We start from the raw sequence: 27,560 nt of genomic DNA on the forward strand, positions 1-27,560 counted from the left end.
TAGCTTGGGGGAATGGGGAGGTTAAATGAAGAGTTTTTTTTAAAGGGAGATCTGGATAGATTTGTAGGACTCAAGGAAGGAACCATTAGACAAAGATTAGACATTATAGGGAGAAAGAGGATGATTATGGGGACAATCTTCAAGAAGATAAAATCAAGAGTATATGCAGAGGGGCTTGGTCTTGGTGAGAAGAACTAGTTATTCATGAGATACTAGAGTAACCGAGAACAGAGATGTTAAGGGGTTTTAAAATTTAGAGAAATCACATTGAATGGCCTTTATTTTTTCAGTAAAGTATGACATGAGGTCCTCAGCTGAGAATGTGGGATAAGGGAGAAGTGAGGGATATTTGAGTAGGTTTGAAAAAGCCTCTGTGAATAGTGAGAGAGAGAGAGAGACATAAATTGCTGTTTAGTTGTTTCAGTCATGTCTGACTCTTCATGACCCCTTTTTGGGGTTTTCTTAGTGAAGATACTAAAATGGTTTGCCATGTCCTTCTCCAGCTCATTTTACAAATGAGGAACCTAGGCAAAAAGTGTTAAATAACTTGCCCAGGGTCACACAGCTAGTGGGTATCTGAGGCTGAATTTAAACTCATGAAGACAAGCCCAGTGCTCTATCCACAGTACCACCTAGTTGCCCCTTGATATAAATTATTGAGATGCAAAAAGGATTGCCTTGCTGTAGGGGGCCCAGCTGAGATTAGATAACATAAATTTGTAGTGGGCCTTGCAACCTCTTTCAGGTACCTTCTACAGAGGAGGTAGATGGTGGGAGTAAACTAGGGTTGAAGTTTGGCAAAGCTTGAACATGGGTAAGATGAGGGGGCAAGAAGGGGAAGCAGCGGATAGTGTATATAACACTGAACTGATTAATTATAAAGTTGAGACTGGAAAGGGAAGAAAGTGAAACCAGAGGAGGCCTGGGAGAGGACTGAGAAGTGGGGGGATTGGAGATTAAAGTGAGAAAAAAGAATAGGTTTGGGAGAAGGAAAATATAGTGAGAGATGAAATGATGGGTAATGACTGGAAATGGAACACTTATAATTGCTGGCAGGATCAAGGGTGTGATTATCTCAGAGTGTGTGTGACTGGGAGTTTAAGATAATTAGGCACTGAAAGACTAGGGTATGGGAGGAAGCATTAACATACCTGCTCAAGTCCCTTTATATAAAGGTATAGTTGGGATAGAGAGAAAGATGGAGAAAGAGGTGGGATGAAATGGTGTAGAAGGCTGGAGGAAAATAACAGGAACTAAGAGGTTAGTAGTCATACACCAGGAACTAGAAAAACATTAAAATTTCTAATCCAAAAGAATCTTAATGACAAAACTTTAGGGCAAACTTTGGAGTGAGAATGGGAGTCCAGTCAAGAGGGCTCCAAGTCTACACTTCAGGGATGCGTTGGGTAGGAAGGTCAGAACAAAAGGACCTTTCCAAAGTAATGACCTCCCCAGTCTGGTTCTCTTGGAGTCCTTCCCAACTGTAGGACCCTCCAAACATAGTGACCTCTCCAACTGACCCCTAGAGACACGCCCCTTCCCCAAATAGTCCTCAAGATACGCCCCCAATGACCTCCAGAGTGGTGGCATCCCCTTCCCAATGACCCTCATGACGTGCCCCCCCCACATCCCCTTCCCAGTGACCCTCAGGACACGCTCCCCACCCTTTAAACGACTCCCCTCCCCCAAGGGACACCCCCCTCCCGACACGCCCCTTTCCCGCCCCCATGACCCCAGTGACCCCCGGTGACCTCCCCGCCCCGGCCGACGCTTCTCCAGCCTCTACAGGGACACCGAGGGCTCCGTGGGTCCCTCGGGAGCGGAGGCTGCCCCCGCCCGGCCCAGCCCGGGCCCGCCCCAGCTCCAGCGCCGCGGGGGGGAGGCGAGGACGCGGCGGCGGCGGCTCCAGGCCTGGAGAGAGGACGGAGGCCGCGCCGCTCGGCTCCCCCTCCCATCCCGACCTCCCAGGTTCTGTAGCCGCAGGCCTGGGCCGTGACTGCTGCGGGCCGCTGCGGGAGAGGCAGGTAGGAGCGGGAAGGGGGTGGGTGCGGGGCGGGGGCGAGTGCGGGGCGTGGGAGGGCCGTGAGTCAGCACCGGCCGAGGCCCGGAGTGCGCCGCGGGGCGCGGGGCCCAGGCCTTGGCCCGGGGCCGCTTATGGGGCGGGAGGGGGCTGTGCCCCCCATCCCCGCCCCGCCCTCCCCCGGTCCCCAGCTATGCTGGAGCTTTCCGGAAGTGGATGCCCGTAAGATACGGCCCCACCTCATAAACGCCCATCCTCGGGCGTCCCTCCTGAGAGGGCAGGGCGGGGAACAGGGAAGCCCCCCTGTTGGGCCCCCGCCCAGTCCGGTGGGACCGTGGGACCCCCGGCCCAGGGCCTCTTCATGAACCTCCTTCGAGGACCCCTCGGGAGGCCTGGCGAAGCCTGGGGACCCCTTCTCAGAGGGACGTGTTCGAGTCGGGCCAGGCCCACGGGCATGGGTGTGCCGGGCCCTGGGCGCCAAAACTGCCGGTTTTAAATGTATAAAACCGAATGCTTGTGGTCACCGAGGAAACCCGGGCAGCCGGATACAGTGAGGGGCATTTGTTCCACTTGGGCACGCCGGGTGAAGCAGCCCCGGGGTCCTGCCAGGGGGGGTGGCCCCCCGGAGGAGCTGGCCCTCGGGGCTGGGGGGACAGACGATCCTGACCAGCCCCTTTGTCTCCCAGCCGAGGAGTCGAGTGCATCCAGAAGGCTTAGGCCACTTCCCCGGGGTCCCAGGAGTGGTAAGTAGGCGGCTTGGGTCGGACCGGGCCTGGTGATCCTCACTGAGCCAGGCTCTCCGGTCCGTACAGCAGCCCTCTCTTAGCCGGCACCGAGGGAGCCAGGGGCCTGCCCTTGCCACCAGGAAGCCAGCCTTGAACTCTCAGACTTCAAGACTGCCCTGTTGGGCAAGGTGCGTAACTCTTCAAAGCCTCTGTTTCCCCGGCTGCGTAGTGGGGACAGTAATAAATGGTGTGAAGATGCGAAGTTCCTGCTGTGTGCCGGGTACTGAGCACTGGAGATACAAAAAAGGAAAAAAAGGACAGTCCCTGCCTTCAGGGAGCTTACTGTCTGACGGCCGGACCCACGTGCACACAGATACTGGACAAAGTAAGCTACCTATGGGGTGAATAGGAAATAATTAAGAGAGAAGGCACTTATTATGCATTATGAAGAGTCGGGGAAGGCTTCCTGTAGGTGGTAACGTTTTAGTTGGGACTTAAAGGAAACCAAGGAGGTCAGTAGGTGAAACAGAGGAGGTGAACCTTCCAGGAGTGGGAAACAGCCAGCGAAAATGCCAAGAGATAGAGAGTCTTATTTGTGAAACAGCCATGAAGTTAGTGCCACTGGATCAAGGAATGTGTCATGGAGTAAGGTGTAAGAAGGCTGGTAAGGTATGAAGCCTCTAGGTTGTGAACAGAGCATTTTGTATCTGCTTCTGGAAGCAGTAGGAAGCCAGAGGAGTTTATAGGGGTGACGGGGGAGGGAGGGTTGACATGATCAGATCTGTGCTTTAGGAAAATCACTTTAATGCCTGAATGGACATTATGGATTGGATGTGGGGAGAGACTTGAAGCAGGTGGATCCACCAGCAGGCTATTGCAATAAGAGTCCAGCTGGGCTGCACCAGAGTGGTGGCAGGTTCAGAGGAGAGAAGGGGTTATAAAGATGAACTTGACAAGCTTTGGCAGCAGTCTAGGAATCCAGGGTTACTCGTAGGTTGTGAATCTGGGAGACTGGGAGAATGGTGTTACCCTGTATATTAATAGGGAAGGTGGGGTGGGGGAGGATTTAATGGGGAAGATAAAGTTCAGTTTTGGATATATTGAGTTTAAGATGTCTAAAAGACAGTCGGAGAAGTGAGATTGGAGGTCAGCAGAGAGATTGGGGCAGTATATAGAGATTTGATTTGCTTTGAAAACCTGAAATCTCATTAGACAGGTCAACATAAATAATATTATTAGAGAAAGCACTTTGCCTTTCTTGGGCCTCAGCCTTCTCTCTAAAGTGAAGGGGATAGACTGGATGTTCTCTAAGGTTGCTCAGATATTCTCTGTACCCCATTGCCAGATTGTGTGTTCCATGTCTTAATTACCTTTGTATTTTCCCGTGTCTCAATTCCTGATTAGTGTGGTTCCTGTGACAGGCTCATTCACATTACATGTTGACATTGTTGTGGTAGGAGGATAGACAGACAGGAATAAGCATTTATTAAACACCTGCTATGTACCAGGCACTGTGCTGAGTGTTTTACAGTTATTATGTCATTTGAGCCTCACAACAACCCTGGGAGGAAAGTAGTCTTATCCCCATTTTACAGTTGAGGAAACTGAGGCAGGCAATGTTTTAGTGACTTGTTCAGGGTCACACAGCTAGTAAGTGTCATAGACCAGAACTCAAGTCTTATTCCAGACTGAGGTCTGTATCTACTCTGCCACTTTGCTGCCTCTAGGCTGGAATCAATGATTATACAATTATACTTCCAATATTGTGAATTTGAGTAAATACAACTGTTTTACAGGATTCACTGTTTGCCCTACTTGGTACCTAACTGTGCCTCCCACAACTATTCTGCAAATTTTAGCTTAATTTAGGATTTACAGCTGGGAAGCAACTCTAGAGACCATCTAGTCATATTCCCTTATTTTTTAGATGAGGAAACAGGTCCTAAAAAGGGGAGTAACTTATCCAAGATCACACAGGTAATAAGTAACCAAGGCAGAAGCAGAAATCAAGTGCACTGCCTCCAAATTCAGTGTTTAGTGTCACAGAAGACTGCCTTTCCATGTTGCTTGGTTGGCTGGACGAATGAATGTGTGACATTTATGTTTTTAGTAGCATTGCCATTTTCCTTTAGCTTAGTACTGAAAGTACTTTGTAAAAACTATGAATCGGTATTCACATAGGAATTGTTATTATGAGTGTGGATCCATCTTTTAGTTCTCATCATCAGATCAGGGTGCTATTTTGTTTACGCCACTGTGTCATCTGTACTTTAAAGCAGGTGAATTGGGTTAGATGACCTCCCAATCACCTTGTCAGTACTTGAATATTAACAGAGACTAGGATATGCAGATGATGAGCTGGCTCAAATGTTGCTTTGCATTAGAACAGTTAACACCTGCTTGGTTAGCACCTGTTTGTTCCTGGTCCCACTCTACAGAGGCAGTCTTCATCCTTGATATATACCAAGGGAAAAAATTCAGGTGAACAAACATGTATTAAATATCTTCTCTGTGCAAAACAGTGTTAGGTGATTGAAGAGATAATCAAGCTTTGAGAAGATGCTGTTTCTGTCTTCATGAAGCATATGTGCTAGTAAAGACTAATGCATGAACATCAATAACCATAATACATGATAGTATGTTATTTTTAAGCTATATATATGAAAGGTGACATATGATGCTCTAAGTTTTAAGGGTATTTTACCTACATTGTTTTATTTGATCTTTAAGACAGCCCTGTGAGATAGGTACTTTACTTCAGATATTATTTTTAACTATTTTATAGATGGAGCAAGATGGAGACCATTGGATATCAAGTTTTGTCTTGGACACACATTGACTGCTGACCCTGGACAAGTTTCTCAATCTCTTATTGTTGTAGTCTATTGTTTAAGACTAACACCTGTAGAAAGAGTTTCCTCTTCTGGGAGTTCCCAATACAATGAAATCACAAGTCCAGGCCCCTACCCCTCTATCCTCTTTTACAGATGAAGTGATGAAGGTGCCTAGGTGAAAAAAATGACTTTCCCACAGTCACATAGCTAAGAAGTAGAAAGGGTTCAGCATTTTTTCCACCACCCTCAACACTCTTCCCTGCCTCTCAGTAGTAAGTGTAAAAGCAGAGTGACATCTGTGAGGACTGAGGGGGCTTATTTGGAGGAGGTGCCTGCCATAAAGGATGGGTTGGAATCAACAGGCAAAAGATGATATTTAGGGTATAGGAAACAGAGTGAGTAAAGGGAATGTTTGAGCGAGTTTGGCTGAAGTGCCAAGAGCAAGCCAAAAAGGAAGGGTGTGTTACTAGAATATGGAAGGTGTTAAATGTGAGGCAGGGAGGTTAGAATTTTGCTTGATAGGCAGTAGGAGGCCTTTGAGGAGTGGTGTGATCAGATGCATGAGGAGAAGTTTGGGAGTAGCATGAAGTGGAACAGGTGGAAGCAGGAAAGTGTAGAAGGTGACAATTGTAATGGACCACTGGATTATGGGATTTAGCACTGGAGTAGAACATGTAATGGTAATGGTCTTGGGAATGAAAAGGACAGGACTCAGAAACTAGACTCTTTTCCTCTCTCTTCCTTGTCACAACCAACATTGCCATCATGATTTTGAACGTGGGGTCCTGAGTGAAGTTAGAGGAGAAGTCAATCTAGGGGAAAGAAAAGAAGCTAAATTTTCAAATATTTGGGGTTTGAGGTGTTGGAAGTGCATTCCTATAGAGATTTCCAGCTGCTTTTAAGATGTGGGTCTGGAGTGAATCATATTCATTGAAGGTGGTATTTGAAGCTTTGGAAGTAAAAGTGATAACCAAGGGAGAGAGGGAGAGGACAAGGTCAGAAGTAGTCCTAATGTTAATCCAGGTCATTTAGAAGGGAGTTTAGTAACCCTTTTGTTCTGTACAATCCATTCAGTCTTTCGTATGTTGTATACTTGTATGAGGAAATCCAGCAACCATAAATGGAAGTGGGGGAAGCATGGTGGATGAAGGTGAAAGAAGAAACAGAAGCATAGTACAGGTTACCTGGACAAAAAAAAAAATATATGAGTTTGGGAAACAGCACAGCCCTGCACAGATGCATACTATAGTATCAACTAAAGCTTTCAGTTCTTCAGAAATGGATTCAAGTTCTCTCAAGCAAAACAACTAAATACTTTCTTGAAATGTCTTAAAAGATACTTTCATCCTTCAAAAAGTGGAAAAATCAACAAGCAAAGATTCTGTCCTCTATCTGGTTGCTGGGGTGGAATGATGAATGGAGGATCTGACAGCTCTCTTCTAGATTTTATGCTAAAGAAGAAGAAAGCTGGGCAGACTCTGACATGCACCTGGTTTTGATAGAGGTTTCAGAGGAAGGGTAGGTAGGATCTCACAGACGAAAATTCAGCAGAGTGATTATGAGTTCTCTTTCAATGAAATTTTGAGAACACAGAATTGCTTTCACGAGGAAAACCAGGACACTGATATGATTGTGCAGAGAGCATACCAACCAACTTAGACTTTGAAAAGACAAGAACAGAAGACAGAAGCCTAGGCAGGTGACAGAGGATGAATAGAAAAGTATGTGTGGCAATGTAAAAATGGTGTCAGGAGCACTTGAAACAGAGACTGAGCTGAGGTCCGGGACAAAAGCTAAGGAGACACTGTAAAGGGCTGGGTTAGTGAGCTATGTTGGGGAAAGTGGATAAAAGAAGGGCTGACACTACTGCTTAGGGTAGAAGGGTTGATTCTGACTAACAGTGAGAAAAGCCAGTGTCTTGCAGTTCTTTATTTTCTGCTGTCTTCTTTGCTAAGAAGTATGCTCTTTGGACATTTGGACATTGGTCAGAATGGAAATGGAGAGTAAAGATTGATACCTAAGATAAGTAAGGAGACATTAGAAGAGCACTCTTTGCCCTTAATGAATTCAAGTCACTAGGTCCAAATCAATTACATCCTTGGATTCTGAAAGAATGAGTAGATGTCCTTCAGTCAACAAACATTGATTAAATGCTTGCTATATTCCAGACATTGTGCTAATCGCTGGAGATACAGAGAAAGCTTAAAGATAGCCTCTTTTCACAAGTAGCTCACCTCCAGTGGGGGGGGCAACATGTAAACAACTGTGTACAAACAAACTATGTTCAAAATGAATTGGAAATAATCAACAGAGGGAAGGCATTAGAATTAAGGGGGTTTGGGAAAGGCTTCCTGTAGAAGGTGAGATATTAGCTGATACGAGTAAGTCCCTATTAGTGATATTTGAACATTCATAAAGAACAGGTAAGTCACAAGGTTCTAACAGTTATCTAGATAGATATCTGCATTTTCAAAAAAGGAAAGAAGATGGAATATGCAAACTAGCAAAATTCTAGAACACATTTAGTTTGGAAGATAGAATTTTTTCCCCAAGTTCATGAAACTTCTGAAATCCATCTACAGATCTCAGGTTAAGGACCCTTGTTGTAGCGGTTAGAGAATTAGCCTGAGACCTAGAATAACCCAGGTTTGAGTTCTGCCTCTGACACCTACTGGGTATGTGACTCTGGGCCAGTCATTTAACCTCTTAGGGTCCTAACAATTCTGTAAGAATCTAAATTGTAAAAGGGTTACCTCTCTGCCTTGGTAGAAGTAAGTATCCTTACTGATGAAATCACAAGTCTGGACCATGTAAAATATTTTTTTTAAAAAAGTAGTTCACTAATCAAGAAAAGGAAGTGATAATCACAGAGCGCCAGCATGGCTTCATTCAGAACAAGTCATGCTGGACTAACCTTATTTCCTTTTTTTGACAGGCTACTAGACTGCTCCCACATAGGAATGCTGTAGATACTGATTACCTCATTCTTAGACAATTGTTTGACAAAGTCTCTCATGCTCTTGTGGGAAAAGGTGGAGAGATGTGGGCTAGAGAATAGTTTCAAATAGGGTGAATTTGGAACTGTTTGAATGGGTAGCTTCAGAGAGTAGTCATGTTCCATGTTCACATGGAAAGAGGTCTCTAGTGGAGTGTCCACTTGAGTCTGTGCTGTTGAACATTTTTGTCTATAACTAAAAGGCATATAAATATTCATAGCAATTTTATAGATGACACAAAATTGGGAGGAATAGTTGGCACAATAGAGGACAGTCAGGGTCTGAAGACCTTTTATCTTTGCTAGAGCAATGGACATGATCTAAGAAGATGAAATTTAAAAGGCGTAAGTGTAAAGTCTTACACTTATCTTAAAAAAAAAATAAACTTCACCTATGCAGGAGTGTAAGATAGAGGAGACATGGTTACATATCAGTTTGTCTGAAAAAGATCTGTGGAGATTAGTGGACTGTGTCAGCCTTGTAATGTGGTATCCTAAATGTGACCTTGATGTGATCTTAGGTCTGAGGCTGCATTAAGAGAGCACAGAGTTATACCTTCTAGAAATAAGGAGGGGCTATCTCTTTGTACTCTGCCTTGGTCAGATCATGTTCCAAATTTTGTGTTCAATTCTGGGAAGAATATTGATAATCTGGATGGTATCCAGAGAAGAGCATCCAACATGGTGAGGGACTTTGAGTGAGGAATGGTTGAAGAAGTGGGGCTGGTTAGCTTGAAGAAGGGGATAAGATAGCAACATTCAAGGACTTGAAGGTCCATCATATGGGAGAGAGATTAGGCATTTTCTGTATGGTTCCTGAGGGCAGAATTAGGAACAATAAGTCGAAATTGCAAAGAGGCAAATTTAGATTTGAGGTAAGGAAAAATTTCCAATAAGTAGAGCTATTCAAAAGTAGAATATGTTGCTTTGAGGTCCAGCTAGTTCACTCTCACTGGAGGTGTTCAAGTCAAGGCTGGATGACCACCTATCCTATATGTTGTTGTGAGAATTCTTTTTTAGATGTGATTTTGAATGTACAGATTTTGAGATCCCCTTAAACTCTGGAATTCTGATATTTTGATTCTATGTCTTATTTTTACGTTTACTTGGAGTTTTCTATACTTACTGATGAAAACTTACATTATCAGGAGGATATAAGTAACATAAATGCTCCTCATGAAAATTCTGGGCCTCTCTTGAATCTGACCTTGGTTATACCCCTAACTAAAACCCATGCTATTTTCTCATGCATGAGTTCTCTCTAGGCTTATAGACTTTGGAGGGATATTGATGAGTTGGTTTTAATTGAATTTTTCAGTAAACAGATTTCTACCTGAAGTAACTCTTAGAAGATAAATAGGAGACTATACATGGCAGAGTTCATTTTAGTCGGACATGAAAGCCTTCTTTGCCCCTTTGTAAATAAATGAAATTACATTTGAGCTCATATTTCAGGTTCTCAACAGGTTCCTTTTTATATTAGTTATTACAGGGTGCATCGAGGTAAATAGTTCTCATTAACTTAGAAGCTTTTTAAATCTCATCTCTTTTTTCACCGTCACTTTCTTTTGTTCAGCACAGTAAGCCTAGTTGCCGACTGAGTGATCAGACATACAGTATTATTCTCTTTCTCTTCTATCCCCAGAGACCTAAACATTTAATTTAAGAAGACTGTAATCAAAGAGATCAGTCCAGGTTTTCACAAATAACTAAGGCTTTGGATTGGTATTTGCCTTACAGTGGGGTGGCAGGTGGGCTTTCTGTTCCCATGGCCTATCTCACAGACAAATCTAATTGTGAATTAGGTGGGAGATTAGGTAGGAACCCAGAATTTCCACTCCTTTGAGGTATGGCCACTGAAAGAGTTCATGTCCTGTTACCATTTCCACACCTTTTCAGTTATTGTAGAAAAAAAAATAAAAGTGGGATTGACAGCCCTCTTAATAGCTAACAGGCTCGTACAATTTAAGAAAGCGAATTATATTTAATAAGACTGAAAAAGTTTATTTCACACTATTTACCTTTGTATACTTTTGTGTTTCAGCAAAACTAGACCCTTGGCATCCTTAGTTCATGTTCTCCTCTGTCCTTTTTCCCAGCTTTTTTGCTCATGCAATCCTTTATACGTAAAGTAGATTTCCTTGTGGCCATTGTCTTTTAATTTCCTTTCTTTCCTTTAGGGATAAGCTCTGGGACCACCAGTTCCACAAAGCTTTCCCTCATTCCTCCTGCTGGAGTTGATTTGTGTGGTCATAGAACTTGGTGTGGACCTTTTCTCTGATTAATCACCTTTTGCCTAGTATCATACAGTTGTCTGTGGACCTACTTTATTCCTGCTATTAGATTGTAAGCTTCTTGAATGCAGGGGCTATCTATCTTATTTCATCTTAATATCCCCTGCACTCACTACCATGTCTTGTACATAGTATATGCTTAATAAATTTTTGTGGTTTTTTAATTGAATTTATCAAAAAATAAGGACTAGGAATGTTGAATAGTCTAATTTGGCTGGTTCATAAATTGGAAGGGACCTTATAGGTCGTTTAGACCGGCCAGTAGTCAATAATAAACATTTATTAAGCATCTGCACTGTTAAGCACTAGGGACAACAAATGCCAAAAAAGAAAGGCAGTCCCTGCCCTTGAGGAACTTAGAATATAATACGGAAAGGAGCTTGGGGTAGGGGGGAGCCCTTCTGGGAAGGTGGAGTACCAAGGCAGGATGATGGGGTGTGGGGAGGACTCACAGACCTCCCAAAGTAGCATCCTCCCGTGATGCTGATGAAGTACAGTACCAATGCTGGATGATGAGTTTGGACTCCCTCTCCTCTCCCCTCCCCAAGACAGTGTGCAATCTGATATAGGCTCTACATATACATTTATATTAAAAATATTTTCCCACTAGTTACATTGTAAAGAAGAATTAGAACCCATGGGAGGAACCACAAGAAAGAAGAGACAAAGCAAAACAAAAAAAGAGAGCAAATAGTATAGCATCCTCATTTTAAGGATGAGGAAAGTGAGTCCCAGAAAGGTTTAAAAGGTGGTACCGGAGTCACACAGATGTAAAGGACAGTTGGAATTTGAACCCAGGTCCTCTGACCCAAAATTTAACATTTTTTCCACTTCACTATGCTGGAACAAACCTTTCTTCTGTGACCAAGATCTGTTGTTGCTGTTAATATTTCTGAAGTCATTCTGTGAAAAATACATTTTTCCCCTTGGATTTAGGCAGCTGTGTTTGAGCCAGTACTGCTCCTAAGAGAAGGGACTTAAATGTTTGGGGACTCCCAAAGCGATGGTCAATGGTGCTCTTTGGAGTGAAGCCATTGAAACATAGCTCCAACCTTCCAGGCTTCCTTCCTTTTACTCTCCTTCACTGACCCCAGCTGACCCCACTTCCAGTACACTGAGCATATTTTACTTAGTTGCATGGTGCAGTTATGTGAGATTGTTTCAAAAGAGAACAGGTTATTGTCACTTAGCATTTTTGACTTTGTAATCTGGGACTAAAATTGTGGTCAACTCTTTCTTCCTGGGAAGATGAGGGATGAAATAAGACACATGTTTATTATCATTTTGTATCCTTCTTTACATAGAATTAGACTGTGCTCCTAAAAAATCATTTCTGCAATAAGATTGCTACTTGTAAGGTTGTGGAAGGTGAGATGTCTTCAGATTGCCTCCAAATCTGAGGTTTTCCAGAGTATGATCAGAGAATCCCCGAGAATGCTATTTCTTCTTCAATAGCTACCGCATTCACTCTTTAAGAATATCCAGTATGTAAAAATCTGAATTCATGAAATAGAAGTTGGGAGAGGGGGTGAATGATATACTTTACAAAAGAATTCTCTATGAAAAGGTACACCAAAGGCTTCTTTTGTGTACCAAACTCAGCTCTCTTAATAGATTAGAACTACAATTCATTTTATCTACATTTAGTTTACATTAAAGTTTTCTGAATGTACTGCTTCTCATCCACTGTGGATACCCTCTGGAGTTTATTGAGGTGCCTTTTCATTCTAATGTCAGCTTCAGGTGAATAATCAGATCAGTATAACTTATCCAAGGATAGAGCACTTGTTTCAGTTAGCTAACCTGCCTTTATAGACAGCACATGAAGGCAGCAATCCCTATTGGGCAGAGCATAGTTGAATGTACTTACCTACAAAATAAGCTTACCACCTTGCCACATGGGAATCAAGGGGAGTACCAGGTAGACCTCTGGTCTTTAGCCGAATGGGCAGCAATATATTTAGTTTTAAAAGTACTAGGTCTGTATTCCAGCCTCATCCTCTTTTTCTTCCCTTCCCCAGCAGGTGCTAGCTTGCAACCATAATTCCCCCATTTCACAGGGACACTTTCCTTGAGGCAAAAGAAAACACCATCCTTTCTTGAATGACAGAATGCCTTTCAAAACAGGCTAACAGCAGGAAAGGGCAGGGATGATCAGGGCTGTTAACAGCTCTTAATTGGTCTTTGTACCCTTCTTCTTGGACCAAAGTTGTCAAAATGGTCATGTGATCAAAGTGAAAGCCTCACAGGAAGCAGCTACAGTGAAACATGTGGACCCCCACACATTTTGACATATCTATTTCTTCAGTGATGTCTTTTAAATACATCCAGTGGGCAGATCAGTATGGAACAGGTATAGTCAGTTATCCATTCATTATTCAACCAGGTAGTTATTTCACAGACTTCCTTACAAACCATCCCAGAAAAAAAAAACAAACCTTATATTTCCATTCAGTTCAATAGATATTTATTTTTTAAGTGCTTGCTATGTGCAGAATACTGGGTTACTTGGGGTGGGGGGGGGAAGATAAAAAATTTGGATGAAGTCTTGGATTCCTGGAGCTTACACTATACTGTTTCCAAAGTCATAGACTTGGATCTGGAAAGGACCTTAAAGATCATCTAGTATTCTTTAGTTATTTTACAGGAGAAGAAATGGGCTCAGAAAGGGGAAATCCACACAGTTAGTTAGTGACAAAGATGGAACTATAACCCAAATCTCCTGACTATCAGTAAAGTGCTCTTCCTACTGTCCCAAGTCATTTGCTTAATTATATTAAGTCCTTAGAAGAATTGAGTAGAGCTTATTCCCAGGATAGCGATACCCCCTGTTTTTGAACATGGGGTTTGTTGAGTACACAAAATATGAAGTCGTCAAACACATTGTAATAGAAGTGGGTGAAATGGACTATTGAGAAAATGTTCAGTGTTGGAATTAGTGTATTTATCTTATGCAATAGAAGCTTAAAGAAAGATTAATGTAAAAAAAATAGTCTCTAGGAAAACAGTCAGTGGATAGCAAAACATTTTTGCTTAGACTTGTGTAATATGCTGTAAAGAGTTTTGAGAATGGGGAGCTGGGAATGGGGTCAGGGAAGAGGAAGGCAGCGTTGTTTCCTAGGAGATGAAAAACAGAAAGTATCTTCACTGTTTGAGGTCTGCGCAGGATCATTTAGAAAACTTGATGAAGTTTTTTGTAATAAGTGCATATTTATACATTTACTGGATAAATATTTATAGATCACCTACCATGTGTGAGGCTTGGTGCAAGATGCCATGGGGGAATACTGTCCTTGTTCCTCCTACGTTTCACCATTTCTGTCCTGCAAATCCTTATCCCTTGGTAACCTCCTCCCAATCTATACCTTTTCTTTTGCTAACTCTTAGCCGTCTTCTAAAATTTTTCTTCCATAGGACTACTAAACAATAATAGAGAAAATCACAAAATTGGTCTTTCACCCATTACACAGTTGTTATATCATCTCAGCTAGACTCCTGCTGCTTGCTTGATAGGCCCTATGTTCTACCCTTATTGACTCCCTTACTTGTTTCCCCCACAGGATCTGTTCTAAATTTTCTCTTCATTACTTTCCTTCACCTTTTTCTTCTCCCTTTGTGTTGAATTCATATCATACAAGCAGGTCTTGTACTTCACTGAGAAGACTGAGGCTATTCAACACAACTCTCCTCATTCTTCTTTATTCCTCAGAACTTTTCAGCAACATCATTTCTCCTTCCCTGTGGTCACAAAAGAGGAAGTATCTCTACTATTCCTTAGTAAGGTAAATACATTTACCAGGGCCTTCAGTCATTCCTTCCTGCCTCTTCAAGGATCTTGTTCCAGAGACCCTTTCTCATGATTCCTCAGAGATCTTCTTTCTATGCATTGTCAATCTTTGTTTTTCTGCTGACTCTTTTTCACCAGCTTACAGATATGTTCAAGTGTCCTAAATGTTAAACAAGCCTTCTTGATCTTTCCAGTGCATTGAGCTTCTTGGCCCCTCTCCTCTTTCCTACTAAACTTGAACACACACACAGACACAGACACCTCTCCACTTCATCACTACTTATCTTCCCCTGTATACCTCTGATTTAGGAGGATAGGAGGATTTTCTTACATTGAACCTAAATCTGTCTGTCTTCATCTTCCATTGTTTGCTCTTAGAATTAAGGCCTAGCAGAACAAGCTTCATATCTCTTCTGTGTGATAACGCACAGCTTTCATGCTCCCCTTATTCTCATGTTCCAAGTCAACTCTTGTCTAGGTTTAATATTTCCCCTTCCTTCAGTAGATCCTTATATGTGTGGTTTTCAGTCCCATTACCATCGTGTTTGCCCTCTTACATTTTAATATTCTTCCTAAAATGGAGCACCCCCAAATCAAGTTCAGTACAGTAGATGTGTGCCTGCCAAGCATTGGGGTGGGGTGCAACATGATCATCATATTTCTTTTTTTTTAAATTTTATTTGTTTTCAGTGTTCTACAATCACTTCCATATATCTTAGATTTTTTTCCCCTTCCTCTTCCTCCTTCCCCCCTACCTCCCCACTTCCTCCCCGAGACAGCTACAATTCTATATAGGTTCTACACATACATTCCTATTAAATACATTTTCACCTTAGTCATGTTGCATAGGAGAATTGAAATGAGTGGGAGAAATCATAAAACAAACCAAAACATAACGCAAAAGAAAATGATCTGCTTCATTCTGTGATCGAATTCCATAGTTCTTTCTCTGGATGTGGAAGGCATTTTGCCTTAAGAGACCATTGGGAATATTTTAAGTCCATGCATTGCAATGAAGTTTAAGTCTGCCAGAAAAATTTTTTGCACACTGTGGTTGTTGCTATGTACAAAGTTCTCCTGGTTCTGCTCCTTTCATTCCACATCAGATCATATAAGTCTTTCCAGGCCTCTCTGAAGTCTTCCTGTTCATCTTTTCGTATAGCACAATAGTATTCCATTACATTCATATACCACAGTTTATTCAGCCATTCCCCAATTCATAGGCATCCTCTTGATTTCTAGTTTTTGGCCACCACAAAGAGAGCTGCTACAAATATTTTTGTATGTGTGGGACCCTTTCCCATTTTTATGATCTCTTGGGGATACAGTCCTAGAAGCAATATTGATGGGTTAAAGGGTATGCACATTTTTGTAGCCCTTTAGATGTAGTTCCAAATTGCTCTCCAGAATGGTTGGACGAGCCACAACTCCACCAACAGTGAACTAGTGTTCCAACTCTCCCACATCCTCTCCAACACTTATCATCTTCCTGTTTTGTCATGTTACCAATCTGATAGGTGTGATGTGGTATCTCAGAGTTGTTTTGATTTGTATTTCTCTAATCAATAGTGATTTAGAGCATTTTTTCATATGACTATAGATAGCTTTAATTTCTTCCTCTGAAAACTGCCCGTTCATATCCTATGACCATTTATCAGTTGGGGAATGACTTGTATTCTTGTACATTTGACTCAGTTTTTTATATATTTTAGAAATGAGGCCTTTATCACAGACACTAGTTGCAAAAATTCTTTCCCAGTTTTCTGCTTCCCTCCTAATCTTGGTTGCATTGGGTTTGGTTGTGCAAAAACTTTTCAATTTAATGTAATCAAAAATTATCCATTTTGCACTTCATAATGTTTTCTATGTCTTTAGTCAAAAATTCTTTCCTTCTCCATAAATCTGATAAATACTCTATTAGTGTAGCAAGGAATAGCATATCTGTCAGATCATCATATTTCTTGTAAATCTTCAGTGCCTTCCTATGGCCTCCCAAGTCTAGTTGAGACTCCTCTGTTTGACATTCACAACCATCCTATCTTTTGCACCTTTTTTCCATATTACCAACCTCTATACAGCAGCTGAAAAGGTTGAATTTTTGTCTCTTGATCTCCTAGTGCATGTTTTCTTGCTTCTTTGCCTTTACTCAGGCTATTCCTTTTCCCTCCCCCTCCCTTCATTTGTTGAATTCTTATCCATTCTCCAAAATGGGGCATAAATGGCACCTCCTGTAGAAAGTTTTCCCTAATCCCCCTGGTGAGTAACAGCAGCCTTCCTCCTCAGATATCCTATAACATTTATTTTGTACTTCTAATGCAGTGATCCTGTGGTGTTGTGCTGCCTCAGTAAGGGAAGGGATAGTGTGGTAGATAAACTTGGTATCTCTCAGTAATGTCCAGAGCAGGGTTCTCTATGCAGCAGATTCTTAGCAAGTTTGTTGAGTGAATGGAGTTATGGAACTTATGTCCCAGTAGGGCTGAAGATGTACGTAAACAATCATAACACTGTAAAGAAGCTAAAAAGAATTGGAAGGTACTGTAGAAGCAAGTCATCAAGGCCACCCACCCTCATTTTGCCTATGAGCTGAGATTGGAAGAGGTTCCTTGAGTCACACAGGTAGGAAAAGACTCAAACCAAGTTCCCTGACTCCAAATCCAACATTCTTTCCGTTGAAAATATAGCTATAGAATTTACATCTCATGTATCAAAAGTCTTTGCTTGGGCCAGAGAAGACTTATGGGTTGTCAGGAATTTTGCTTCCTGGGTTATCCTGATGTCTAAAAGTTAGGAAATATTTTTTAATTTCATTCTGTTTAGTCAGTGCAAAGTATCTGTAATGTTTTGACCCATCCCCTGTCATAGTGTGGGCTCTGCAAAATTTAACTTCTGGTATAGGGTCGTGATAAATTCCTTTACCAAATATTTTAATGTTTTTAGCAGTAAATTTAAAAAGGAACAAGCAGTGCTAGGCACTCACTATCTGCTTAATAAATGCTTGTTTGCTGATTTCACTCGTAGAATCACAGACCTTAGAGTTGGAAAGCTGCTGTCCATCCTCCCATCCAATGCTAGACATCATGTTGTTTGAGCTTGTGAAGGTGCTTCACCAAATATTTCTCACAGTACCCTTGTGGGCAAGATGGAGAAGTGGGGGGTGAAGTAAAGGGCACAAAATAGAGTTTTTAATGTATTTTTTTTTTAACTGTAGCATTGCTGAAATTACAGGGAATCCAAATCTCTTTAGCAAACATGTGTTAAATGCCTACTGTGCACATAGCACTTTCTTTACAAATCTCCTCATTTAATAAGTTCTTTAACTTTTCTTTCAGTAGAAGCCTTCGGCACTCTGGCTGGTTTGCTTTTCACTCAGTCTCCCTATCTCCTGCTGTGACCTCTGTGACCTAACTGGACTCTGCTGGGCAGCAGAGGGGCACCTTCCTTTCTTCCTTGCCCTGTCTGACGATCACGTTTGGCAGACTCCATCCTCCTTTTAAACAAACTTCCCTTCATTCAGAGACCCAGCTTTTGATTATAATGGGACAGTGTTCCTTATTCTATTGCAAAGTCTTTTTCAGTTTTGTTTTTTTTCCTTTTTAAATGTTCCCAGGCCTTTAGTTAACATGATTTCCATCTTTTTAACAATTTCTCCTAGATCCAAACCAGAAAGTGAAGTGTGTAGGTTTCCACGCAGTTGTTACCATCCCCTCACCCCAGAGCAACTGAATAGAAGGACTGCTTAAATGATAATGTCTGAACAGATGAGGAATGTGTGGAATGGCGTTCTGATAGAAATAAGCTTGCAAGTATTATTGTAGAAGGGTCAGGGAAGAGAGGCACCTTGGGTTTTAATAGAGTTAATTCGCTCTCCAGCCCCAGAACCTGTCTGACCTTGTCCCTCAAAAAGAGTTGCCTGCGTTGTCATTTTGAGAAGCTTCCTAGGCAACAGAGTGTTTTCCTTCAGTTATTCTTCATACCCTTTCCCCAGTTGCTTTTTCTTGCACAAGGTTGACATATTCTGGACCTGAGAAGGCCTGTGGGAAAACAAAAATGTAAAAACTAAGCATGAGAGGGCTGTGTTCTGGTGTAGAAAGTGCTCTGAATGTAGCAACATGTTGAAAAATGTTTGCGCAATTAGGGCCATTGTTTTCAAGCCTCACTAAGTGAGGCCCCTTCTAGCTCTAAAATTCTCTGTTTCTAGGATTCTGCAAATATAGTTAAATGCCTGAGGACTCTCTAATTCTGCTTTGTAAAGGGGCAGAGAACAGTACACTCTTTTGTGGATTATAGTGAACCAATCATAGAGCTGGTCCTTTATCAGAGAAAGTATGTGTCTACCTAAGCATGTGTTTGTAACTGGGTAGTAGTCAGGTAGGTACAGGGGATTACAACAAAATACTTTAATTCTTGCTTTTTTTTTTTTCTTGAGAGATACTTCATAATAGCAATCTATTTTAGTAGAGATTTTCTCTGTTGATTTTTGTATTAAAAAAAGCACTGCTTTCAGCAACAGTAACTTTTTAAAAAAAAAGGCCATCATAAAGGCAATGACCCATTCAACATAAATATCCTACCTTTGTGTTCACAGACACATGAATTGTACCAGAAAGGGAAAAATAGAAACCAGAATTTTAATAATTCTGCCATTCATGGGATTGCCGGAGTCAGTAGAAAAATGGCTGATGCAAGAGGACAGACTTGATTTACTTGGATGAGGAAACACTAAAATGGATGGCTACAGTGGTTTCTTTTGAAATCTGATCATAAATCAGCAGTCAGTCAGAAAGCAAGGACGACCCTTAATCGGCTCTGTTTCTGTTTGCTTATTAACTAAACTTTGCTCCTCTTTATCTGAGGAGACGTTTTTCACAAAAATTGATCCTTTCTGTCTTGTACCCAGGAGACTTCTCTCTTTAGAGAACAGGGTTCATTTTGTTCAGTAGCCTAGGAAGGTGGTGAACATTTGAATGGAAATACTGTTAAATTAATTCTTTTAAAATACTCTGTTTCCAGGGAACCCTGTGCCAGTCAGAATGCCACTCAGGGTAGAAGATATTATGAAACTGCTCTGCACTATTTCAGAGGAGAGAAAAATGAAGGCTGCCATCAAGCATTCAGGGAAAGGGGCGCTGGTGGCAGGGGCCGTGGCTTTTGTTGGGGGTTTGGTGGGCGGCCCCCCAGGAATAGCTGTTGGTAAGTCTCTTTCTCTGATGTAGCCACTGAAACTAGAGAAAGATTCAGTGATATTGTCCACATGTATACCTTTCGTGTCACATGATAATTCAGGCAAGGTTCTGTGCTTTAAAAATAGCTTTGTGCATATAATTTAGCAAATATTTATCAAGTACCACACACACACACACACACACACACATACACACACACACACACACCCACCCACACACACAATACCAGGTGGAGATAGCAACCTTACAATTAGTTGGGAAGGCAGAGATACCCAACATGCGCAAAAATAGTATTCTAAAATAGACCATAGTAAGTACATAAATGATGTACAGAATGTGGTTAAGGGTCAGAGAAAGGAAGGATGATTTTTCACTAGGGGAACCCAGCAAAGATTTGTCTGGGGAGGTGGTGGTTGAACTGGGTCTTGAAGGATTATAGAATTTCAACAAATGGGGATGGAGGGATGAACCATTTTAGGTATTCTGCATGAAAGAATATATTAACACTGAAGGTAACATTTAAAATCAACATTTTAATTCTTCACATAATGAAGAGACAATTCCTCCCAGTATTAAGAAGCTAAAGCAAGAAGTTCAGAGAGAAAATGCCCATGTCAAACCACTACTCTTCACTGCCTTGAGGAGATTTGGGGTCTGACTTCACCTTGATGCAGCACTCTTAAGTACCACTTAGTTGGATTTTCTCTGAAGCTGAACTTTCCTCTATATGTTATCTTCTCCATTACATTTCAGTCTCCTTGAAAGCAAGAACTGTCATGGTTTATTTCTTTGTTTTCCCAGTGCTTAGCACATAGTAAGAGCTTAATAAATGTTTTTTTATTCATTCATTCATTCTTGACCCTTATTTGTACCCAAGAATACTAGCTTGCATGTATCATCACTAACCACTTTAATAGATAGAGATGCTTCTTATGGGACAGCATTCCCACTCACACTGGACTCCAGGAACCCTACAAGGTCTTGATGATGAGACATCATATAATTAAAAACAATAGTGGAAAGAAAAAAAGAAAACCATCCCCAGGATGGTATCTCTGTCATCTTGTTTTACTATCTATTTCCATTTTAGGACTGTGGTAAAAATGGATAAGGTTGAGGTGGGGGGATTGGGTGTGTTTTGTTTCACACAAACAGACACACAATTTCTAGGCAATGAATAAATATTTTGGCTGATTCCCCAAGAGTACAGTGCAGCTGGATCTGATAATTACCTTGTCAAAAGATCATCATTGCTTTGAGGCACAGAACTGAGTTTATCCCTTAGGCTTGAGAGTAGAAGAAACTCCAGTGCACCCTAGCATTGGAAGATTGGACCGTCTGACTCACAGTTGGAGCCTCAGCCACAGGCTCTGATGAAATCAGAAAATCGGCCAAGTTGTCACTCACATGTGGTGTTACAAGGCCGACTCAGTGACTGGGCCAGATAGGACTTCCCTAGAGGTACCACTCAGTTGAAGTGTTCTCCAATCTATTTTAATTGGTATTATCATGGTGATTTAGTGTGCTTTATTAAGTCTCATCTTCTTAACATTTGAGTTATATTGTAGTATTCTATTTGTACAGGTGGAGAAACTAAGGCACAGGGAGTTTGAATTAGGTTATCCAGAAAGTCCAAAGCCCAGGTGGGATTGCAGTCAAGTTGTGATGAAAGACAGTGATTTCTTTATTCACTGGTGGAAAAAGTAGTGTGAACAATTAGTCCACATGTTTTCGTCTTTATTTTTCCACTTCCAAATTATGTATGAACCAATAAGTTCTGACATATGCTTCTTGCTCACCCAAAAGTGACTTGAGAAAGAAATTACCTTTCCTCATTCTTTGCCAAATAACATCTCATAACCTCTAGTCTCCCAACCTTTATAAATATTTTAGAATTGACAAAAATGAAAGAAAGGAGCTGTAGTTTAGCATGAAGCAGTGCTCAGATGTCATGGAGATGGCGGGGGCATGCTCTTCTTATTTTATAGAATTTGCATGAAAACTCAGAGTGGGGTGTCTCAAAACCAAATCCAAGGGATAAGCTACTACTGTCTTTTCATGGGTGGGTAGATAATTCTAGTTAGAAAACAAAAGGAATTTTTTTCTTCTTCAGAGTAGTAGTAACTTGTTGGTCGATATTCCTTGTGACTTTTTGCATTAAGTGCTGCTCTAAATCAATTATTGATGTTCTCATAAAGGTTTAGTGTAGAAGAGTGCAACTCTTGTCGGCTTTAAGTGTTTCACTATCATCCTGGGGAAAAGTTCAGTAAAACTTGTAAATTAGCCATTTTTGGAATGCTTTGTCCTGCTGGGAAAGAGATGAGCATTGTATGCTTGTTACTGCGTCAGTGTTTGGCAGGTGTTTTCCCTCTTAACAGTGAAGAGGGCAGAGAGAATGGTTTCTGTAACCTTGCTTTTATATGGCTTTCTATAGCAGAACTGGGTCAGTGGTGGCATGCTCATGGGGGTCTTGGGAAGCAGGTAGTGAGAAGGCTGATCTGCAGGTCCCACCCTTACATTGTACCATCCTTTAGACTTGGTGTACTGGCAGTCCTAGTTGGGTGTCACCTACCAGTGATCCAAAAAGTCATTTGTGTCTCAAATCTCTCATTTTTTAAATGGCACATGTTTGCCATTTAAATTAATTAGCTTTAAGCTAATTAAAAAAGAAAAAGTGGGTTATATTTTTCCCTTTCCCCTATCTCCAGACTGTTGGAGGAAGAAGAAGAAACAGTTGGTCACATTAATTTACTGTCTTGTTTCCATATACCTTGGGATGTTGTGTATAGCCTTAGAAAGACTTTTATTTCAAGAGCAAAGAGTCTGTATCCCAAAATGATCCTAAGGGAAAAGGACCCAAAGAGATGAAAAAGGAAAAAGGACCCACATGTACAAAAATATAGCAGCTCTTTTAGTGGTGGCAAAGAATCAGAAATTGAGGAGATGCCTGTCAATTGGGGAATGACTGAATAAGTTGTGGTATATGAATGTAATAGAATATTATTGTTCTATAAGAAATGAAGAGTAGGCAGAGTTCAGAAAAACCTGGAAAGACTTACATGAACTGATGCTGAGTAAAGTGAGCAGATCAAAGAGAACATTGTACAAAGTAATAGTAACACTGTGTGATGATGAACTGTGATAGACTTAACTCTTCTTAGGAACACAGTGATCCAAGACAATTCCAGAAGACTCATGATGGAAAATACTAACCACATCCAGAGTAATAACTGTGGAGTTGGAGTGCAGATCGAAGCACGCTGTTTGCGCTGTTTTTTTTTCTTTCTTGTGGTTTTTCCTTTTTGTTCTGATTCTTTAATAATACAGCTAATATGGAAATAGGTTTAACATGATTGTACATTAAAAAAAAAGACCAAAGAGCCTTCTTACCCGCTGGTGAGGGAGCACTGACAAACATCTCTTACTATTTTTGTTGGTTGGAATGAAGACTGTATTTAGAATAAAAGACTTTCGTTCAAATCCTGGCTCTGCCACTTAGGAGCTGAGTAATCTTGAATGAGTCTCTTATCCCCATTTTACAGATGAAGTACAATGAGGTAAATCCTTACTTCACAAGGTTGTTGGGAGAATCCAGTGATATAATGTATGCAAACCCTAAATGTAAGTTATTAGTTGAATGAAGGGGAACTCTCTAGACTGTGCAGGCCAGAAGCTATATATCATTACTCATAAGGAAGAGATGGTTCAACTTCATCAATGTGTTAGTGACTCTCACTTCTCATTTCTCTGTATCTTCTGTTCCTCAGTGGAAATAGAGAATTTGATAACCAATTAATCAATCCAAGCAATCACTCAATTGCCAAGCATTTATCCAGTGCCTGTTATATTCTAGGCAGTAGAGATAATGAAGGCAAAAGTGAAGCTGCTCCTTCCCTCTAAATCTAGCAAGGGGAGACAACATGAACACATCTAGGGTATGTACTTGATAGATGCCAGACACTCTTGTGGGGAAGGCACTGTTAATGCGGGCATTAGGAAAGGCTGAATTTCAGCTCTCAAGCTGGAAGGAAGTGGAGGATTCCAGGAAGCAGAGGAGGGGGCACATTCCAGACGTTGGGGCAGCCAGGGCAAAGGTACAGAGACAGGAAATAGAGTACCATGGCGGTAACGGTAAAGCCAGTTATGTTTCATCCCAGTGTGTGTGAAGGTGAATAAATGTGTAATAAGACTGGAAGGATTCATGGAGTAATAGGACACACACACACACACACACACACACACAGACACACACACACACACAGACACACACACACACACACACACACACACACACACACACACACACACACACACACACACACACACACACCCAGACAATTTTGGTTCAGTATAATTGTGGCTCTTTGTGACACCAGTAGAAATCATGTATGTACCATTTTGCATCTGTAAATTGAGAATACTAGCAAAGGCAGAATGTGTTTGAGTATTTATTAAGTTGAGTGGACTTTGGCCACATAAACCTGCCCTACAACTCTAGTAATCTAGGGACAATGGTCAGTTTGCTTTGACTGCAGAACTACTCCCTATGATGATAGAATTTTCTCCTATCACTGTCCTGATCGATAAGAATTTAAGTATAATTTATGAGAGAATCATAACTAATTAATCTTTATTTGTTTTCTAGGGGGGACAGTTGGTGGCCTACTTGGTGCTTGGATGACTAGTGGACAATTTAAACCAATTCCTCAGATCATAATGGAACTGCCCCCTATTGAGCAACAGAAGCTTTTTAACGAAGCCTTTGCCGTTATCAGAGACTTGGACTGGATGGATGCGGTGCAGCTGACTGCACTGGTAATGGGGAGTGAAGCCCTTCAGCAGAAACTGGCATCAGTTGTTGTAAATTATGTCACACAAACGCTTCAAGCAGAAGTACAGTATGGAGACTAGCCCTCTCCAGTGAATGGTTTTTACTATGTGATGCTGGGATTTTCATTTGGATGATTTTGATGACTTTAGTGTAGAAAAATAGCTAGTAATTGCTGCTACTTATGTTTGAGGTACCGGAACACCCTCATTCTGGGTGAGTTTCTCCAGAAACTCTTGATCCTTGAGTTATCACAAAATTGGGTCAAACTACCTAATTTATATTAAGTTACTGAGGAAATATTGTAGTATGTTCCCAATATTATCTGTGAAACAACTGTGGTTCAGGATCCTGCTCATAGTGATGCCCATTGACATACTTCTGACTGTGAAGTTGTCAAAAACAAAAAAAATCGACAGGAAGGTTTGCTTATTGCAAATATTAATTGCACTTTTCTAAATTCATTTCATCTCTCACAAGGCTGTTTAAAAAGATGATCATACTTAATTGCTTTTTGGACTACTTTTCAGTTCTCTTTCTTGCAATCACTTTTTTTGTAGCACCTAGGTACTAGTTTCCTGTTGATGGTGCCCCCTCTGCCTTCACGGTTTTTAACAGAGAGCAGTTGTGAAAATGTGTTTCACCTCTTACTTCTCCCTGTCATTGTACACGTCCCTGACGTAAGAATCTGAATCACCGTGAAATTCTCAGCAAGGGGGAAGAGTAATCTGCTGATTTCAATGAAGTCCCATAGTACTGAAGAAAGAAATATAACAGAGGCTGTTCAGTGTTTGTGTCTAAGTCCTTTGACCTTTCAGTGCCTCACTTTCCTCATCTATAAAATGAGGGTAATTATTTTTTTTAAATTTTAAGTGGTTATTTTCAGAACAAACTCTTATTAGTTCTTCTTTCCTTGGATCATGAGCTACCTCTCACAAATAGTTCCTTTGACTTGCTAATTGATGTGTTGAGTTTCTGCAATGCTCCACTTAAAACATTTAGTAAGGGGTATTTCTTACAGCAAAGGAAAAATGCAGATTAATCTTTTCTGAATAAACTCTTTTTCTCATTTATTTAATGGTGACCATTCTATAATGCTTTCCAGAACAGTTTACCAGATGAACTAGATACTACCAGAACCTGGAATTAAGGATTGTGCTGTAGCTTATAAATCATCCTTTTATATTGAAAACATACACAACAAAACTCCCTTGAGTTGATGTGAACTTAACTTAGACACAGATTTTTCAGAAAGTTTAGCCTTCCCCGTCTGGGCTACTGCTAGGATATGTAAGTGTAGTTCCCTCAGTACTGCCACCCCCACACCCCCAACTTCTAGTAGTTGCTGAGAGGGAACTGAAATTCCTTCATAAATTCCCAGGTTCTTTGGGTAAGAATAGAAAATCAGGGTGATGACTGCACTTAAGTAGCAGCATGCTGAGAAAGACACTAGCCCAGGTTTGTCTCTGCTAAGAATTGCTGTAGTGATAAGAAGATGGTCAATTTGTGGGTGACAGCTACTTAGAACCTCAGTTTTTCAGTTAGTTTGTGGATTGTTTCTTTTTTAATAAAGGAAAGTTCAAGCTGACCCAAAGCCCGGGTTCATTTACATCCATGGTATAGAAAAATCAAAGCTGGAGAATACTAAAGATGATGCTACATTGGAATGAAGCCTGTATTTCTCATGAAACCTTTCTTCAAAATGAGCTTTCTCTTCCATGTTAGAATAGCATGTCACAGGCTGCGTTCTCATAGTTTATATTCTGTTTTTTCCCACATATGTGCCACTGACATGACATAGCCCTGATGACATTTGGATGTGTTTTTGATAATCATGTTGGACATTGCCTCGTTTTTCCTGTTCACTTCCAAACTCCCATGTGCAATCACTAAAGATTTATATTACCTAAAGTCAGAATTTGAATTGTATAATGTTTGAAGCTGGGTTGTTTTCTTCTGATTTGTAACAAACTTGTATAAAGTTGCTTTCTTTTCTGTGTAAAGGGAAAACTTACCATCTTGGCTTGATTTTGAAAAAACAGTAAAGATCTTTTAGTGTGCATTTGAATCAGAAGACACTTATTTCATTGTAGTTACAAAAATACATCAAATTCTATAATCATAAATATAATTTAATAAATATAAAAACCTGCAGAAATTAGGAATTTATTATAATGGCTTTATTTTTTCAAAATGGAAATGAAGAATAAATATGATCTTACAGGGCACAAAAGGGAGAAAACCACACAGAATTAACAAACTTGGAAGGGGCCTCAAGGGGCACTAGTCCAGTCTGAAAAGAATCTCCCTGTGCAATATGTTTAACAAAGGGTCTTCTATTGCTTGCCTGAAGAACTCCAGTGAGAGGGGAACCCATTACTTCCTAGGGGAGCCTATTCCATTTTGATATAGCTTTAATTTTTATATCAAATTTAAATTTCCCTCTGTAATTTTCACTCAATTCCTCCTTGTTCTGCCCTGTGTCCAAGTAGAACAAATCTAATCTCTTTTCCACCTGACAGCTCTTCTGATACCAGAAGATGTTTGTAATATCTGCTCCCCTCCACTCCCCAGTTTTTTCTTCTCCAGGTTAAACAGCCCGAGTTCATTTAGTTAGACCGTGTAGGGCTTGACCTTGACCATCCTGATTTTTCTCCTCTGGTTGCTCTCCAGTTTATCAATGTCCTTCCTAAAATATGGCAGCCAGAATTGAATACAATACTCCAGATGTTATCTGAGACCAAGGCAGAGTTTAGTGGGATTATCATGTCATTACTGGATGTTAGACCTTCTTAAATGTACCCTAAGATCCTGTTATGCATGACTGCTACTTTATACTGTTGTCTCATGTTAATCTTGCATTTCAATAAAACCTCCAGATCTTTTAAAAACTA

The 27,560-nt window shown here is 41.0% G+C and overlaps 1 protein-coding gene across 7 annotated transcripts; it reads left to right on the forward strand.

The window, feature by feature from the left end:
* Positions 1–1,759: 1,759 nt before the first annotated feature.
* On the forward strand, positions 1,760–27,560 carry C1H19orf12 (chromosome 1 C19orf12 homolog). 7 transcript variants are annotated; one of them, XM_072632108.1, is made up of 3 exons: positions 1,760–2,024; positions 19,666–19,845; positions 24,484–27,560. In XM_072632108.1, exons 2-3 carry the CDS (start codon positions 19,686–19,688, stop codon positions 24,747–24,749), a joined length of 426 nt encoding a protein of 141 aa, XP_072488209.1. In that variant the 5' UTR covers positions 1,760–2,024; positions 19,666–19,685; the 3' UTR covers positions 24,750–27,560. The 7 variants fall into 7 exon arrangements, with proteins under 7 accessions (XP_072488209.1, XP_072488211.1, XP_072488206.1 ...); XM_072632105.1 differs by lacking the exon at positions 1,760–2,024 and adding an exon at positions 2,115–2,763; XM_072632109.1 differs by lacking the exon at positions 1,760–2,024 and adding an exon at positions 2,774–2,933.

Source organism: Notamacropus eugenii, chromosome 1 (assembly GCF_028372415.1).
Source record: "Notamacropus eugenii isolate mMacEug1 chromosome 1, mMacEug1.pri_v2, whole genome shotgun sequence".
Classification (NCBI taxonomy): Eukaryota; Metazoa; Chordata; class Mammalia; order Diprotodontia; family Macropodidae; genus Notamacropus; species Notamacropus eugenii.